The following is a 19,187-nucleotide window of genomic DNA, read 5'->3' on the forward strand; positions in this document are numbered from 1 at the left end:
CCATACACCATATATATGTGGATATGTTTAGTCCATGTCACGATACACCATATATATGTGGATATGTTTAGTCCATGTCACGATACACCATATATATGTGGATATGTTTAGTCCATGTCACGATACACCATATATATGTGGATATGTTTAGTCCATGTCACGATACACCATATATATGTGGATATGTTTAGTCCCTGTCACGATACACCATATATATGTGGATATGTTTAGTCCATGTCACCATACACCATATATATGTGGATATGTTTAGTCCATGTCACGATACACCATATATATGTGGATATGTTTAGTCCATGTCACGATACACCATATATATGTGGATATGTTTAGTCCATGTCACCATACACCATATATATGTGGATATGTTTAGTCCATGTCACCATACACCATATATATGTGGATATGTTTTGTCCATGTCACCATACACCATATATATGTGGATATGTTTAGTCCATGTCACGATACACCATATATATGTGGATATGTTTAGTCCATGTCACGATACACCATATATATGTGGATATGTTTAGTCCATGTCACGATACACCATATATATGTGGATATGTTTAGTCCATGTCACCATACACCATATATATGTGGATATGTTTAGTCCATGTCACGATACACCATATATATGTGGATATGTTTAGTCCATGTCACGATACACCATATATATGTGGATATGTTTAGTCCATGTCACGATACACCATATATATGTGGATATGTTTAGTCCATGTCACGATACACCATATATATGTGGATATTTTGCCTTAGCCTTGAATGAACACTTGATGCATATAATCACAGCAGTATGATGATTCTATGTGTCTACATTCAAACATTCTTCTTAATACTGCATTAATATATGCTACTTTTAAACTTTCATGCAGAGAGGGAAATCACAACTAAGTCAATTTAGCAAAAGTGTATTTATTAAACAGTTATATTTGGAGGTCTCAAGGTTGGCAATATGCTTCAAGTTCATATGTGAGTAAAGGCAGGTGGCCAAATACTTTTGGCAATATAGTGTATATATATTTTGCATTCTATTTGAATTTACAACCCCCTGGCGCTGTTTTTGTACTTTGATTATTATTTCTCAACTGTTTGTAAATGTTGAAATGTACAAATAAAGGTTTATAAAATAAAAAAGTTAAAAAACAAACAAAACATCTGAGTAATTCATTTCCCACGCACGACAGAGTGTGTACGTGTAGAAATGTTTGGTGGGGACGAACGCCACCAGTGCAAAGAGGACGGATAAAAGAAAGAAAAGGAGTCATTTAAAGAGACCGTCACCTTGGAGCTCCTCCTTCCCGCTCCTCCTTCCCGCTCCTCTCTCGTCGCAGTCCAAGATGGCGGCGCAGTTCGTGCAGACCAAGCTGAAAGGCGACAAAGTGGTGTTGTTCATCAAGCCCACATGTTCGTACTGCGTCATGGCCAAGGAGGTGTTGTCCAAGTACAAGTTGAAGCCAGGACATGTGGAGTATGTTGACATCAGCGCGCGGAAAGACATGAGCAGCATGCAGGACTACTTCCTGGAGCTGACCGGAGCTCGCACCGTGAGTCACTAACTTCACTTTTATCTACACTTTCACTAATACAGGCCATGTTGGAACTGAGCTGTCATGTGTTTGTGGGGGAATGAGTAAGTGAAATAAGTAGTTTGTAAGTGAAATAAGTGCCAATATGTCTTCTTCTTCACTTGCTCGCCTAGCTAGTTTCTATTGCGCATGCGCGTTGTGACGAGGCACTTTGAAGCGAAAAAGCCTCAGAGATGACGAATAAATACAGTTAGCTTAGTCTGTATTGAAGGTGACCGTTAAGTATCAAATGCCTACTCTTTTTTGTAATCATGTCTTGTCCTATTTGTAACTTATGTGGCTGTGCTTTGAATAAATATCCAAACAAACTAGAATAGGAAACGTATATGCCGTAAATTGACTGCCGTATTTCCCTCGGACTGTCGCGAAATGCTGTGAAAACTAGTCACCGCGATTGTTTTTTTTTAAATATAAACCTTTATTTATAAATTGCAACATTTACAAACAGTTGAGAAATAATAATCAAAATAAGTACAAAACAGCGGCAGGGGGTTGTAAACACCGCGATTGTGTTTGCTTGCTACTTTTTCTCTTGTTGCTAAAATTAAATTATTCATCCATCCATTTTCCTAAATTAAAATTATTTGTCAAATGAAATAATGTTGCCTACATAACATACATTGTAAAATGCCTACTCTTTTTGTAATCATGTGTTGTCCTATTTGTAACTTATGTGGCTGTGCTTTGAATAAATACCCAACCAAACTAGAATAGGAAATGTATATGCCGTAAATTGACTGCCGTATTTCCCTCGGACTGTCGCGAAATGCTGTGAAAACTATCCATCCATCTTCTTCCGCTTATCCGAGGTCGGGTCGCGGGGGCAGCAGCCTAAGCAAGGAAGCCCAGACTTCCCTCTCCCCAGCCACTTCGTCCAGCTCCTCCCGGGGGATCCCGAGGCGTTCCCAGGCCAGCCGGGAGATATAGTCTACCCAACTTGTCGTGGGTCTTCCCCGTGGCCTCCTACCGGTTGGACGTGCCCTAAACACCTCCCCAGGGAGGCGTTCGGTTGGCATCCTGACCAGAGGCTGTGAAAACTAGTCACCTATTATGTTTGCTTGCTACTTCTTCGTCACAAGTGATGTCTCTTGTTGCTAAAATAAAATGATTCCCAAATTAAAGTTATTAGTCAAACTAAATAATGTTGCCTAAATATTTTTGCAATTATGTCTTGTCCTTGTTTTAACTTATGTGGCTGTGCTTGAATAAATATCCAAACAAAGTAGAATAGGAAATGTACCGTATTTTTCGGAGTATAAGTCGCTCCGTAGTATAAGTCGCACCGGCCGAAAATGCATAATAAAAAAGGAAAAAAACATATATAAGTCGCACTGGAGTATAAGTCGCATTTTTTGGGGAAATGTATTTGATAAAAGCCAACACCAAGAATAGACATTTGAAAGGCAATTTAAAATAAATAAAAAATAGTGAACAACAGGCTGAATAAGTGTACGGCATAAATCACCAACTGAGAACGTGCCTGGTATGTTAATGTAACATATTATGGTAAGAGTCATTCAAATAACTATAACATATAGAACATGCTATACGTTTACCAAACAATCTGTCACTCCTAATCGCTAAATCCCATGAAATCTTATACGTCTAGTCTCTTACGTGAATGACATCAATAATATTATTTGATATTTTACGCTAATGTGTTAATCATTTTACACATAAGTCGCTCCTGAGTATAAGTCGCACCCCCGGCCAAACTATGAAAAAAAACTGCGACTTATAGTCCGAAAAATACAGTATATGCCGTAAATTGACCGCCGTATTTCTCTCGGACTGTCGCGAAATGCTGTGAAAACCAGTCACCGCTATTATGTTTGCTTCCTACTTCTTCTCTTGTTGCTAAAATTAAATTATTCATTCCTAAATTAAAGATATTTTGTCAAATGAAATAATGTTGCCTACATAACATACATTGTAAAATGCGTACTCTTGTTGTAATCACGTGTTGTCCTATTTGTAACTTATGTGGCTGTGCTTTGAATAAATATCCAACCAAACTAAAATAGGAAACGTATATGCCGTAAATTGACCGCCGTATTTCCCTCGGACTGTCGCGAAATGCTGTAAAAAAATAATCACCGCTATTATGTATGCTTAGGGATGATGTTCGAGCCCATTATCGAATCCTCTTATCGAACCGATTCCTTATCGATTCTCTTTATCGAATCCAGATAGGTTGTTGTATATGGGGAAAAAACACAATATTTGGTTTAACAAAGGCTCACTCTTATTTTATAAGAAAAAAATAAAATTAAATAAATAAATATTGACTGTTACCCCCTAAAAAAAAAGGTATATATATATATTGACTGTTGTTACCCAAAGTATATTACGTGGGATTTTTCAGAAAAACAAATATATACAGTAACACAAAAACAACCTGTCTCTGTGATCACTATAGGTGTATAAATAATAATATAGTGTTAAATAAAATCAGTCCCTTGGGCACAAAACTGAAAATAATACAGCTCTCCAAAAAGTGCACTTCTGCTGCTATTGGAACATACTAACTACACACACTATGACACTAAGAACACCACAGTCATCAATCAACAATTCTTCCCTTACATGAGAGCGAAGCCTGGTGATAATTGCATATTGCCTGTTCTGCCCTCACTATACGTGTTGAGGTTATACAGCTTGGCAGACAGCTAACAAACAATCCAAAGCAGATTAATCCAGTTAGGCTCTTTATTGTTGTTGATCTTGCTTTGTCTTTTCCTATCTTTACTTTTGTCTTGCACTGGACTGTTTTTTTTTTGTTTTTTTTACTGAAATACACACAATGACAAATGTATAAGCTATGTGATTCAATGAACATGGTGAAATGTAATACACAATATGTAAATATTAGCTTCACACAAATATACAGTACTATCATCAAACAAATACTTCTGAGTGTTGAAACTATTTTGATGGTGGAAATACACGACTGGCGGCCATTTGAAGTCCTCAAAACATCCATTGAAACAGTGCACAAAAATCGTTTTTCAATAAACATATTAGTATCAAACTTAACCACTTTCCACCTTAATATTGAGTTACATAAACAAGTTAAACAGTTTACTTACACACTTATCTTTTCCAAGGCTTTTAAGAGCTAACACAACTTGTCTACTTCTCAATTGTCTCAACCCGGAAGTGCCCAAACTAATGACGCGTAGTATTTTCATATCGCCACAAGGTGTCAGTAAGAGTCTACAATCAAATGGGCATAACATTGCAGGTCCCACAGGGCATTTCCTGTACGTGGGAAGGGATTCGTTCCCAGGGATTCGAATAAAGAACCAACTCTTTTTCTTTAATATAGTGGCCTCGATAAGGGGAACCGGTTCTCAAAAAGGGATTCGAGTCCATGTAATCGGTTCTTTTCTTATCGAACAAGCGGGAGAACCGATTTCGAACATCATCCCTATGAATGCTTGCTACTTCTTCCTCTGAAGTGACATCTCTTGTTAAAATAAAATGATTCCCAAATTAAAGTTATTTGTCAAATTAAATAATGCATGGTATCAAATTATTTGAATGCTAGAAAAGTAAATGTTATAACATAATTTCACCTAACTATCCTGAGTGTATGCATAATGTTTGATGAGTGCAGAGACTAATGAGTGTTTTGTCATTCCGATGCTCGTGTACATCAGCCACGTGACATCGCTTTATTGGCACATGTGCAATTATTCATTTACATAAAAAGTGTCTTTCATTCAGTTGTCCTCTTTCATTGGATTGTAGGTCCCCCGCGTGTTCATCGGCGAGGAGTGTGTTGGCGGCGGCAGCGACGTGGCGGCGCTGCACGACAGTGGCCAACTGAAAGGGATGCTGCAGTCCATCGGCGCCCTGCAGTGACCTTTGCTGGACCAGCAGGTGATGGAAAGGTTTAAGACAGGACTACAATCTGTACCATTGGAAAAGTATTTGTGTGAACTTTGTTTTCAGCGGAGTCAATCTGTGGCTTTACTAAATATGACAAATGAAGACGCATCCAAACAGCAACCTGGGGTGTGATGCAGTTACAGATACGTCGTCGTAGTCTCTGTAGGAAGAGATTTACAAACCACGGCCCATGGGCCAAAATGTGGCCCGCCAGCATCGTCAATTTGGGCCACGAGACAAGTTCCCGTGTGGAGTGTTTTCATATTACATTCAAATATCCAGCTGCTGTCATCTTGTGGACAATGTAAGAAACTGGCCACTGACTATGATGAGCACATCATTTACTTGTATGACCAATTCTGAACAACCTTTCCTAGTCATGATGTAGCAGGGGGGGAAAAATTCAAGCAGCACAAAACGTCAACACACAAGGTCACATATAACACAACTTGTTCACTGAACGTCGCATCACCATAAAATATGTGAAGTTACACCCATTTTAAATCCATTGCAAGGCATGATGGGAAAAATGCAAAACACTCTCTCCGCACTTATCCACGTTTGACTTTTAGCTGCCGGATATTTCTGATTGATTACAAAGCTTTAAAGAGGTTGTGACGGAAGTAAACAAGGTAGGAGTATAATAACTTTCACATACTCTTAATATTACATTTTAATAATAGTTAATAATGTACAGTACAGGCCAAAAGTTTGGACACACCTTCTCCTCATTCAATGTGTTTTCATGACTATTTACATTGTAGATTGTCACATCAAAACTACGAATGAACACATGTGGAGTTATGTACTTAACAAGAAAAGGTGAAAACACGTTTTATATTCTAGTTTCTTCAAAATAGCCACCCTTTGCTTTGATTATTTTTTTTGCACACTCTTGGCATTCTCTCCATGAGCTTGAAGAGCTGAAAGTGTTTTCACTTCACAGGTGTGCTTGAAGCTCATGGAGAGAATGCCAAGAGTGTGCGAAAAAGTAATCAATGCAAAGGGTGGCTATTTTGAAGAAACTAGAATATAAAACATGTTTTTTTTTTGTGAAGTACATAACTCCACATGTGTTCATTCATAGTTTTGATGTGACAATCTACAATGTAAATAGTCATGGAAATAAAGAAAACACATTGAATGAGGAGAAGGTGTAGGGATGATGTTTGATAAGAAATTATCGAGTTCGAGCCTATTATCGAATCCTCTTATCGAACCGATTCCTTATCGATTCTCTTATCGAGTCCAGATAGGTTGTTGTATATGGAAAAAAACACAATATTTGGTTTAACAAAAGCTCACTTTTATTATATAAGAAAACAATTTAATCTAAAAAATAAATAAATATTGACTGTTACCCCCCTAAAAAAAAAAAAAAAAAAAAATATTGACTGTTGTTACCCAAAGTATATTAAGTGGGATTTTTCAGAAAAACAAATATAAATAAATAAATAAATGGGTTATACTTGTATAGCACTTTTCTACCTTCAAGGTACTCAAAGCGCTTTGACAGTATTTCCACATTCACCCATTCACACACACATTCACACACTGATGGCGGGAGCTGCCATGCAAGGCGCTAACCAGCAGCCATCAGGAGCAAGGGTGAAGTGTCTTGCCCAAGGACACAACGGACGTGACTAGGATGGTAGAAGGTGGGGATTGAACCCGAGTAACCAGCAACCCTCCGATTGCTGGCACGGCCACTCTACCAACTTCGCCAGGCCGCCCCCAAATATATAAGGTAACACAAAAACAAGCTGTCTCTGTGATCACTATAGGTGTATAAATAATAATATAGTGTTAAATAAAATCAGTCCCTTGGGCACAAAACTGAAAATAATACAGCTCTCCAAAAAGTGCACTTCTGCTGCTATTGGAACATAACTGTTTGTTATGATGCTTTGACATTTTTGCACTTTATTTCTTTATTGAAAGAAAATTCTATGAAGAGAAAAGTTGTTTGCAAATGTGGTTACAATGCTCAAAAATGAAAAGTTCAAGCTAAAAAAAGAAATACACTTTATTGAGTTAACATTATTTCTTTATAGGGGGAAAGATGTTATGAGCTAGGGAATATAACAACTACACTACCCAGCATGCAACGGGAGTGACGAGCATGCGCGGTAGCCCCGAAAAGTGTTGTTGCATGTCGTCACCCGTGAAAGTAAACGTCAAGAACTCAGCCAACACGCCTCGTCTGCATTATTTATAATTAGACAGACAACACATCTACAGTGTGATTTTGTAACGTTTACAAGGAAAGAAAAACAAAAGTTAAAAAAGGGAGATATATGTTGTATATATATGTATGTGCTGCAGTGTTGTATATATATGTATGTGCTGTGGTTGCTATAAGAAGGTTGCGCCAGCTGCCGTAAAGGAGGTGCGTTGCTAGCCTGGTTGCTATGTTTCCGGTTGGTCGTAAAAGTGTTCGTCATGAGTTTGTAGTCTGCTCAAATCTCCCAGTAAAGTTATTCATTGGATTATACCTTTTGTTTTGAACTTTATTACACCTTGGAGCGCTTTTTCCCGTCCATTGTTTTCCTGCTTTCGCTATCTGCGCCTAATGACTGAGCTACGTGACGTCAATTCTTGTGATGTCACACGGAGCATTTCTGGTCGGGACGGGATTCGTTCCGAGGGGTTCGAATATAGAACCAACTCTTTTTCTTTACTATAGTGGTCTCGATAACGGGTACCGGTTTTTAAAAAGGGATTCGAGTCCGAGGACTCGGTTCTTTTCTTATCAAACAACCGGGAAAACCGGTTTCGAGTATCATCCCTAAGAAGGTGTGTCCAAACTTTTGGCCTGTACTGTATATATTATATGTAAACATATATTGTATGGCTACTTTGCTTGCTTCCGGCCCAATGTGGCCCCACCGTAAAACAAAGTTTGGACACCCCCGCTTTACACATTCTTAATGACTACAGGAGCTCTTCCAATCACACGAGATCCTTGAATTGATGTCAGAGTTGTATGTTCATTCAGAAAGATGTTTATTTGAAGTCAGGTTATGTACAGCTGCTGGCACACAACCAGAGGGCTGGTTTGCCGCCAGTGGAGTCAGCGTTACGACACTTTCACAGTCCAGTGTTTTAGCTGCATTTTGATTTTTCTTTTGCACAAAAAGATTGTTCTTCCCAGACCTTTTTCAATGGTGAATCAACATTGTCTTTCTTCACTGTGGTTAAAGGTGCTATGTAGAAGCAGCTATTGGTCACCTTCATAATCTTATACTATTTGTAGCTCAAATAATAAAGATAAACTCCCTGATCTTGGAGTAATACGCTAATTATATTTAAGAGCTGCTGCACTAATCATACAAATATGTAAATTGGCAAGCATTTACCGTATTTTCCGGACTAAAGAGCGCACCGGTATATAAGCTGCACACACTACATTTTACAAACCCCGTTTCCATATGAGTTGGGAAATGGTGTTCGATGTAAATATAAACGGAATACAATGATTTGCAAATCCTTTTCAATCCATATTCAGTTGAATATGCTACAAAGACAACATATTTCATGTTCAAACTCATAAACATTTTTTTTTGTTGCAAATAATCATTAACTTTAGAATTTGATGGCAGCAACACGTGACAAAGAAGTTGGGAAAGGTGGCAATAAATACTGATAAAGTTGAGGAATGCTCATCAAACACTTATTTGGAACATCCCACAGGTGTGCAGGCTAATTGGGAACAGGTGGGTGCCATGATTGGCTATAAAAGTAGATTCCATGAAATGCTCAGTCTTTCACAAGAAAGGATGGGGCGAGGTACACCACTTTGTCCACAAATGCCTGAGCAAATTGTTGAACAGTTTAAGAACAACATTTCTCAAAGTGCAATTGCAAGAAATGTAGGGATTTCAACATCTACGCTCCATAATATCATCAAAAGGTTCAGAGAATGTGGAGAAATCACTCCACGTAAGCAGCATGGCCGGAAACCAACATTGAATGAGCGTGACCTTCCATCCCTCAGACGGCACTGTATCAAAAAGCGACATCAATCTCTAAAGGATATCACCACATGGGCTCAGGAACACTTCAGAAAACCACTGTCACTAAATACAGTTGGTCGCGACATCTGTAAGTGCAAGTTAAAGCTCTACTATGCAAAGCCAAAGCCATTTATCAACAACACCCAGAAACGCCGCCGGCTTCTCTGGGCCCGAGATCATCTAAGATGGACTCATGCAAAGTGGAAAAGTGTTCTGTGGTCTGACGAGTCCACATTTCAAATTGTTTTTGGAAATATTCCACATCGTGTCATCCGGACCAAAGGGGAAGCCAACCATCCAGACTGTTATCCACGCAAAGTGTAAAAGGCAGCATGTGTGATGGTATGGGGGTGTATTAGTGCCCAAGACATGGGTAACTTACACATCTGTGAAGGCACCATTAATGCTGAAAGGTACATACAGCTTTTGGAACAACATATGCTGCCATCTAAGCGCCGTCTTTTTCATGGACGCCCCTGCTTATTTCAGCAAGACAATGCCAAGCCACATTCAGCAGGTGTTACAACAGCGTGGCTTCGTAAAAAAAGAGTGCGGGTACTTTCCTGGCCCGCCTGCAGTCCAGACCTGTCTCCCATGGAAAATGTGTGAAGCGTAAAATAGGACAGCAGAGACCCCGGACTGTTGAACGACTGAAGCTCGACATAAAACAAGAATGGGAAAGAATTCCACTTTCAAAGCTTCAACAATTAGTTTCCTCAGTTCCCAATTGTTTACTGAGTGTTGTTAAAAGGAAAGGCCATGTAACACAGTGGTGAACATGCCCTTTCCCAACTACTTTGGCACGTGTTGCAGCCATGAAATTCTAAGTTCATTATTATTTGCAAAAAAAAAATAAAGTTTATGAGTTTGAACATGAAATATGTTGTCTTTGTAGCATATTCAACTGAATATGGCTTGAAAAGGATTTGCAAATCATTGTATTCCGTTTATATTTACATCTAACACCATTTCCCAACTCATATGGAAACGAGGTTTGTAGATTTACACAAAGATTTTGTAAATGTTTATTTACATACGTGTACAGCTCCACTAATGGACATTGGAGTGTTACTTTCAAAGGCAACATTATAGTATTGCTAGAAACATAATTTTATATGGGACTTTATTGTATTATATGTGTAGTACATGTTCCAAAAAGAAAAAAGCATAAAACACCAGCAGATTGAGAGATATTACAAGTCAAAGTGAAGAAGCTTAGTGTTACGCTCATGACTTGGTGGAACTAAACATTACCCTATACCAGGGGTCGGCAACCCAAAATGTTGAAAGAGCCATATTGGACCAAAAATACAAAAACAAATCTGTCTGGAGCCGCAAAAAATTAAAAGCCATATTACATGTGTCATGAGATATAAATATAATTAAGAGGACTTAAAGGAAACTAAATGAGCTCAAATATAGCTACAAATGAGGCATAATGATGCAATATGTACACATCGCTAACCTAAATAGCATGTTAGCATCGATTAGCTTGCAGTCATGCAGTGACCAAATATGTCTGATTAGCACTCCACACAAGTCAATAACATCAAAACTCACCTTTGTGCATTCACGCACAACGTTAAAAGTGTGGTGGACAAAATGAGACAGAAAAAGAAGTGGCATAAAACACGTCCTAGAAAGTCGGAGAAAGTTATACATGTAAACAAACTATACGGTGAGTTCATGACCGCAAAAATGAGTAGGACAAAACGGCGCTCGCCAAATACTCGAATCAGTGAAGCATGTTTAATATAAACAGTGTGATTTACAACAATTAGGGAGGTTTGTGTCATGTTTGTCCTCCTACACAAACCATACTAAAACAAAAAAATAGATTTTTTCCCCTCATCTTTTTCCATTCTTCATACATTTTTGAAAAATCTCCAGAGAGCCACTAGGGCGGCGCTAAAGAGCCGCATGCGGCTCTAGAGCCGCGGGTTGCCGACCCCCGCCCTATACGATGAAGGCAATTGTATTTTATTGATATTTGAAATGTATTCAATGTTTATAAATGAATATTTAAATATACTAAATGTAAAAAAGGGAATAAATATTCAAGATAATCTAGTTTGGTTACGCCATCATGAGCGCAACACAAGCTTGTAAAAGTTTCAACTACAATTCTAAATAAGATGTCAAAAGCAAACTGAAATCAAATACACACAGCTTAAAGATTGATCAATACCTATTTAGATGTAGTAATACATAAATATGATGATTTATCAAAATATAAAATAAATATACCTGAACAGAACGCTCATGATGGTTACACCAAAAAAGTAACGCTATGAATCGCGTTTTTCCAAGTTTTTGGGGCATTTTTATGCTATTTCCAAGCATCTCCTTTTTATTATCGTTGATTTTAAATGGTCAAACTAATGCATATTATATATGCATGCCCTAGTAAAGATCATATTTATTTTGATTGTTACATTTTGAAGTCCATTTGTGCAGGTGGGTGCGAATGTAGCCATTACCAGAGCTGTACACTTACATCATTGTTTCCAAATGGTGCCTGTGACAGGGCAGTAAAACGGGTAGCCGCACCGTTTTAGAGTTCAAAACATAGGACGAAAGTAGCGGTTTATAGTCCGAAATTTACGGTATGTCTTCCTGGCCTCACTACCACCTCTGCTGGCTAAAAGCAGACATTGCAACCATAGGTGGGCTAGCATTAGCTGGTTAGCATGCTAACCCAATACAAACTTGTTTACTTCCTGTTGACATTTGAGGCTTGGTTCTTGTCATGCTAGTACATAGCACCTTTTCAATGAACAGCACATATTAAATGATAAATGGGTTATACTTGTATAGCGCTTTTCTACCTTCAAGGTACTCAAAGCGCTTTGACCACATTCACCCATTCACACACACATTCACCCACTGATGGCGGGAGCTGCCATGCAAGGCGCTAAACTCGACCCATCAGGAGCAAGGGTGAAGTGTCTTGCCCAAGGACACAACGGGCGTGACTAGGAAGGTAGAAGGTGGGGATTGAACCCCAGCAACCCTCCCATTGCTGGCACGGCCACTCTACCAACTTCGCCACGCCGTCACTTAGCCTCTGTGAAAATATCAGTGAAACAAAGGTAAAAAAAAATAACACACTCTTGAAATATAAAAAAATTCAAATATATATATATTACAAAAATAATTGCAGCACCAATGAATCCTAAATAATTGTAGAAACAGAGCAAAATAGTGTAGAACTAACCAGAGGCATTGTGGTTTCACCAGGATATTCTATTTATTTCTTAAATACAACTGTACAGTCGTCCTTCGTTTATCGCTGTTAATTGGTTCCGGACATAACCGCGATTTCCCCAAAATAGGAATCATTAACTATAAATCAAATATTTTCATAGCTCCAACATAAAAACACTGTTTACAATTTTCTAAATGCTTTTCAACATTATTAGAACCCCCGAGACATAAAAAGAACACCTTTTTGTCACCGTGACAGTCTTTTAATCCAATATAGCACAACTGTGGTACACCGAGGAAGTGTGTAAATATGGACTGCATATGGAGCATCATAGTTACAGTAGCCAGGAATAGTACAAATACAATGTCTGCCTTGTTTTTGTTGAATAACTAGGCCTGCTATGCTACTCTATTGTAATGTTGGTCATTATTGTGGTCGTTGGTGTTTCCTGGTGAAAAAAGTTTGAGAACCACTGCTTTGCCATCTGAGCCAATCAGTGGCCACGATACTGAACAGGGCACTCTGATTGGTTCAGTCTCCTTTAGTGGTCAATCCTAGATTATTTAGCCATTTTTATGCCTGATTTAGGATTTAAAAATGTAGAATAGGCTTTTAAAAAATGTATCTGCAAAGGTAGACATGAAATAACACCCTTTAATCACCTTTACACTCTTTTAGGCCAATATAGTCCTGCTACCTGAGGCTGAGCCAATCAGTGGTCACGATACTGAACGTGGCACTCTGTTTGGTCTCCTTTAGTGGCCGGTACTCATTTATTTAGCCATTTTTATGCTCTATTGTGGATTATGCCTGTAAAAAAAACTACCTGCGATGTGGCGAAGGACGACTGTACATGATTCATCTTTTAGATTTGGATTTATGTGCCAAGCGACACCTTGAGTCGATCATTAACGTTGCATCCGGAAAGTATTTACAGCGCTTCATTCCCCTCCCCCGTGTTATGTTCAAACAGACTTGAAGCGGCCAATGGTGGATCAACAAAGTATTGAGCAGAGGCTGTGAATACTAGGGGTGTAACGGTACGTGTGTTTGTATTGAACCGTTTCGGGACAGGGGGTTCGGTTCGGTTGGGAGGTGTACCGAACGAGTTTCCACACGGACATATTAAGTACGTTGTGTAAACATCGCACAACACACGGCATGCTAGCAGCGAGCGGGCTAGGACAACATGTAAAAGCCAGAGCTGGAAGACCCTCCTGCCTCGTTAAGATCTCCCGTTTGGGAACACTTTGGCTGCGCGGTGCGATACAACAATGGAGGACGGAGGTTTGCCGACATTGTTCAGCAGCTGCTTCTGACAACACGTCAAACATGCTAACCCATTTGAAGCAGCCTCTCCTCGGCGAGTCAGGCAGGGCTAAAGCAATAACAAATGTTTTTATAGCAGCAGATTTAAGACCATGTTGCATTAGAAATTCAGTGTTTCCCACACATTCATTTATTTGTGGCGGCTCGCCACGAAAGAATTAAGGCCGCCACAAAAAAAAAAATTTTTTTTTAATTTATTTTGTGTCCTGTCCAGCTTCTCAGGCAAGTCATACAGTTGATGTAGATGCCCATATCGGCTGTTCACATTTACTTTACAAAAGAGAAGTGTAGGATCAAGATTTTTGGAGCTCTTTGTTCAGTGGATCAGATGTTTGATGAAGCTTTGTGTCTATCTACCACCACTACTGTTTCCTGTTTATTTGTTACTGACTGTGGCAGGACACCTCTGCCTCTGTTTCACTTTATGTTGCTGGTAAATAATATGCTTGTAGTAGTAGGCTAAAGTTAAATTGTTTAGTATGCACTAATTAAAGGCCTACTGAAATGATTTTTTTTTTATTTAAACGGGAATAGCAGATCCATTCTATGTGTCATACTTGATCATTTCGCAATATTGCCATATTTTTGCTGAAAGGATTTAATAGAGAAAATCGACGATAAAGTTCGCAACTTTTGCTCGCTGATAAAAAAAGCCTTGCCTGTAGCGGAAGTAGCGTGACGTCACAGGAGCTAGTATTCCTCACAATTCCCCGTTGTTTACAATGGAGCGAGAGAGATTCGGACCGAGAAAGTGATGATTACCCCATTAATTTGAGCGAGGATGAAAGATTCGTAGATGAGGAACGTTACAGTGAAGGACTTGAGAGGCAGTGCAGGACGTATCTTTTTTCGCTCTGACCGTAACTTAGGTACAAGCTGGCTCATTGGATTCCACACTCTCCTTTTTTTATTGTGGATCACGGATTTGTATTTTAAAGCACCTGGGATACTATATCCTCTTGAAAATGAGAGTCGAGAACGCCAAATGGACATTCAGTGCCTTTTATCTCCACGACAATACATCGGCGAAATGCTTTAGCTACGAGCTAACGTGATAGCATCTTGCTTTAACTGCATATAGAAACAAAAAAATAAAGGATAGAAGGAAGGATAGATAGAAAATCAACAATACTATTAAACCGTGGACATGTAAATACACGGTTAATGCTTTCCAGGCTGGCGAAGGTTAACAATGCTGTGCTAACGACGCCATTGAAGCTAACTTAGCAACGGGACCTCACAGAGCTATGCTAAAAACATTAGCTCTCCACCTACGCCAGCCAGCCCTCATCTACTCATCAACACCCGTGCTCACCTGCGTTCCAGCGATCGGCAGAAGGACGAAGGACTTCACCCGATGCGTTTGGCGGCCCGGAGACGTAGGAAGTCAAGGTGAGGTCGGCGGCTAGCGCGGCTAGCGCTCCAACAAAGTCCTCCTGGTTGTGTTGCTGTAGTCCGCTGCTAATACACCGATCCCACCTACAACTGTCTTCTTTGCAGCCTTCATTGTTCATTAAACAAATTGCAAAAGATGTCCAGAATACTGTGGAATTATGAAATGAAAACAGAGCTTTTTGTATAGGATTCTACGGGGTACCATAACTTCCGTAACTCGGACTTCGTCACGCGCATACGTCATCATACCGCGACGTTTCAGCCGGATATTTCCCGGGAAGTTTTAAAAGTCACTTTATAAGTTAACCCGGCCGTATTGGCATGTGTTGCAATGTTAAGATGTCATCATTGATATATAAACTATCAGACTGCGTGGTCGCTAGTAGTAGGTTTCAGTAGGCCTTTAAAGGGGCAGAGCTTTAAGAGACATTTTAGCCTTTATATTTTATAAGATATATTTTTTGTAAGAACCACAATTAATAAATATATTTCAGTGAATAACTTATTGTTCAAATCTGTATATAAATATGTACATAAAGTGTTGTAATTATATTGTAAAATGGATGGATGGACGTTTAAAACAAAACTGTTATTATTAATTAGTAAGTATACATTTTTTGAGCCTTTTTAGAGAAAATTAAATCATTGTAGTAAATTATGCAAATTACTCGACGATGTCATGGTGACCACGCCCATAGCCACGCCCCCACCGCCACAGGTATCTTGGCAGTTTATGGGAAACACTGAAACTTGATTTTGAGCCACTTCTATGGTGGAAGAACAATATATCCTCTTACTGCCAAGTTAGCCAGGCTGGGAGTTAAAATAAAAGTTAATCTGAGGCTGAGTTGACTTGAAACTGTTTAATGTTGCACTTTTTATATGTAGAAGAAAAGTTTTGTCATTTTATTTAATCCGAGCAACAACTTGAGGCAGTTTAATGTTGATGAACGTGGACTTAAACAAGTTGAAAAACGTATTCGGGTGTTGCCATTTAGTGGTCAATTGTACGGAATATGTACTGTACTGTGCAACCTACTAATAAAAGTACAAAAAAATCCAAAAAAGCACTTTATATGTAGAAAGGTTTTGTTAAGAAACCATATCTTATTTAGTTTTTATTTGATATATGTTGACCACATGAACCCTGGCAATGGACCCTGTGTGTGTATGTATGTTATGTCATTGTTTACACTTTTGGTAAATAAATAACCAAAACATTTATATTTTGTTGTTTTCTTACTGTACCGAAAATGAACCCAACCGTGACCTCAACACCGAAGTACGTACTGAACCGAAGTGTTTGTGTACCGTTACACCCCTAGTGAATACTTACGCATGTGATTTTTATTAGACAAATTACAAAACAAACTTTCATAATGGGGTATTGTGTGTAGAATTTTGAGGATCATTATTTTGGAATAAGGCCATAACATGACAAAATACAGAAAAAGTGAAGCGCCGTGAATACTTTCCGAATGTACTGTATTTCCAGAAGCACATCTGACTCCACGCTAAGCGAATGAATGCGGCGCCATGTCGTTAAGTCATTGAATCTCTTCTCGTTTGGATGGGAAGCATCCATTAATCCATGAAATGTGAGCCCAATGAAGTGGAACAGAATGTTGTTGCGGCTCAGACTGATGGCTGTCACATCTCTGAATGTCACCGCTCTGCTGAATGAGCTGCAAATAAAGCCACTTGGCAGGTCCATCCCCTGCAAGACACAAATGTTTGATGGCGTCCACAAAGGCGGCGCTACACGCACACAAAAAAAAAAGAAACCACTACAGCTTCCTGCTGCTGGTCCACGGTGAAGTCCGGTTATTGTTTGAAGGACTCGATGTCATTTACAACCTGAAACGCCTTCTTCCACGGAGCAGTCATGTGGTTTCCTTCTGCTGTGCAGTCATAGTGGGAATGTCACCGCTCCCAGTACTGCTGTGCAGTCATAGTGGGAATGTCACTGCTGCTCCCAGTACTGCTGTGCAGTCATAGTGGGAATGTCACCGCTCCCAGTACTGCTGTGCAGTCATAGTGGGAATGTCACTGCTGCTCCCAGTACTGCTGTGCAGTCATAGTGGGAATGTCACTGCTCCCCGTACTGCTGTGCAGTCATAGTGGGAATGTCACCGCTCCCAGTACTGCTGTGCAGTCATAGTGGGAATGTCACTGCTGCTCCCAGTACTGCTGTGCAGTCATAGTGGGAATGTCACCGCTCCCAGTACTGCTGTGCAGTCATAGTGGGAATGTCACTGCTGCTCCCAGTACTGCTGTGCAGTCATAGTGGGAATGTCACCGCTCCTAGTACTGCTGTGCAGTCATAGTGGGAATGTCACTGCTGCTCCCAGTACTGCTGTGCAGTCATAGTGGGAATGTCACTGCTGCTCCCAGTACTGCTGTGCAGTCATAGTGGGAATGTCACTGCTGCTCCCAGTACTGCTGTGCAGTCATAGTGGGAATGTCACTGCTGCTCCCAGTACTGCTGTGCAGTCATAGTGGGAATGTCACTGCTGCTCCCAGTAAAGGGAATAACTCTGCCACAGTGTCTCTGTAAAAAAACAATAATAATAATAATAATAACAATAACGGTCTTACTGTGTCCTTGTGTTTCCCTGCATTATAGTCCTTTGGCGTCCAGGTGATGTCACATGACCATGCAGCGAGACTTGCGTAATTTGCGTCGCCGCTGCTGATACTCGCTGAGCTCCTGCAGATATCCTCTGGATGGCCAGCGCAGTCTCTCCACCTGCTCCCGCTCCTCCTCTGCAACACACCTCCATGTTTACACTTCCTTCAGTGGCCGTCCAATCACTAGAAAAACTACTTGTTTGCATAAAGGGTGACATTAAAATATGCTAATAAAGTCTCTAATTTCACCACAAATGTATTCTAACCAGTTAATTCACTCAATAACAGACATTTATTGACGTTGTTTACTAGCAGTAGCATCTTTTTTTATAGGGCCTGTGGGTGTTTGTACAAATATACACTATATTGCCAAAAGTATGTTGTCCAGCCATCCACATGATGACAACCAGGTGTCCTAATCACTAATCACAGGTGTATCAAACCAAGCACTTAGGCATGGAGACTGTTTCTACAAACATTTGTGAAAGAATGGGCCGCTGTCAGTGATTTCCAGCGTGGAACTGTCACAGGATGCCACCTGTGCAACAAATCCAGTCCTGACATTTCCTCGCTCCTAAATATTCCAAAGTTAACTTTATTCTAAGGAAAGTGAAGAGTTTGGGAACAACAGCAACTCAGCCACCAAGTGGTAGGCCACGTGAACTGACAGAGAGGCAGGGCCGGCCCATGGCATAGGCCGTATAGGCAAATGCTAAGGGCGCCGTCCATCAGGGGGCGCCACGCCAGTGCCACAAATGTTGGAGAGAGAAAAAAAAGTTGGTAATATTATTTCTAAATACAAAAAATAATCCCACGTTAATTAAAATGCAAAGTAAAGCCTATTTAATAGAAATATTATTTGCCACAGCATTGCGCCCCCCCCCCCCCCCCCCCTCCCCTCCCGTATCATGACTCTTTTTGGACGTCACCACATCAAAAAAATCAACACAAGATGTCAAAACGGCCAAAACTGTCAGGTACCCAGGGAAGAAAAAAGAGAAAAGAAGAGGAGAAACGAGAAAAAGACAGAGGTAGCAGGTAGGTAACGTTAGCCTACATTATTATTTGTCTGTGATAGTAACCTGGCTT

At 39.8% G+C, this 19,187-nt stretch overlaps 2 protein-coding genes and 1 long non-coding RNA gene across 3 annotated transcripts in view; 1 reads left to right on the forward strand and 2 right to left on the reverse strand.

The window, feature by feature from the left end:
• The window catches only part of LOC133660266 (uncharacterized), a 29,235-nt gene extending 27,819 nt beyond the window's left edge, over positions 1-1,416 (reverse strand). Inside the window, exon 1 of the long non-coding RNA XR_009827797.1 lies at positions 1,321-1,416. This is a non-coding gene — a long non-coding RNA (uncharacterized LOC133660266). The remainder of the gene's footprint in view (positions 1-1,320) is intronic.
• glrx (glutaredoxin (thioltransferase)) lies at positions 1,333-18,358 on the forward strand. The gene is made up of 3 exons (XM_062063542.1): positions 1,333-1,583; positions 5,379-5,510; positions 18,094-18,358. The coding sequence occupies exons 1-2, from the start codon at positions 1,377-1,379 to the stop codon at positions 5,490-5,492; spliced, it is 321 nt and encodes a 106-aa protein (XP_061919526.1). The 5' UTR covers positions 1,333-1,376; the 3' UTR covers positions 5,493-5,510; positions 18,094-18,358.
• The window catches only part of rhobtb3 (Rho related BTB domain containing 3), a 109,084-nt gene continuing 107,785 nt past the window's right edge, over positions 17,889-19,187 (reverse strand). Inside the window, exon 13 of the mRNA XM_062063555.1 lies at positions 17,889-18,233. Coding sequence (XP_061919539.1) covers positions 18,115-18,233 — 119 coding nt within the window. The 3' untranslated portion in view covers positions 17,889-18,114. The remainder of the gene's footprint in view (positions 18,234-19,187) is intronic.

Source organism: Entelurus aequoreus, linkage group LG01, assembly GCF_033978785.1.
Source record: "Entelurus aequoreus isolate RoL-2023_Sb linkage group LG01, RoL_Eaeq_v1.1, whole genome shotgun sequence".
NCBI classification, from domain to species: domain Eukaryota; kingdom Metazoa; phylum Chordata; class Actinopteri; order Syngnathiformes; family Syngnathidae; genus Entelurus; species Entelurus aequoreus.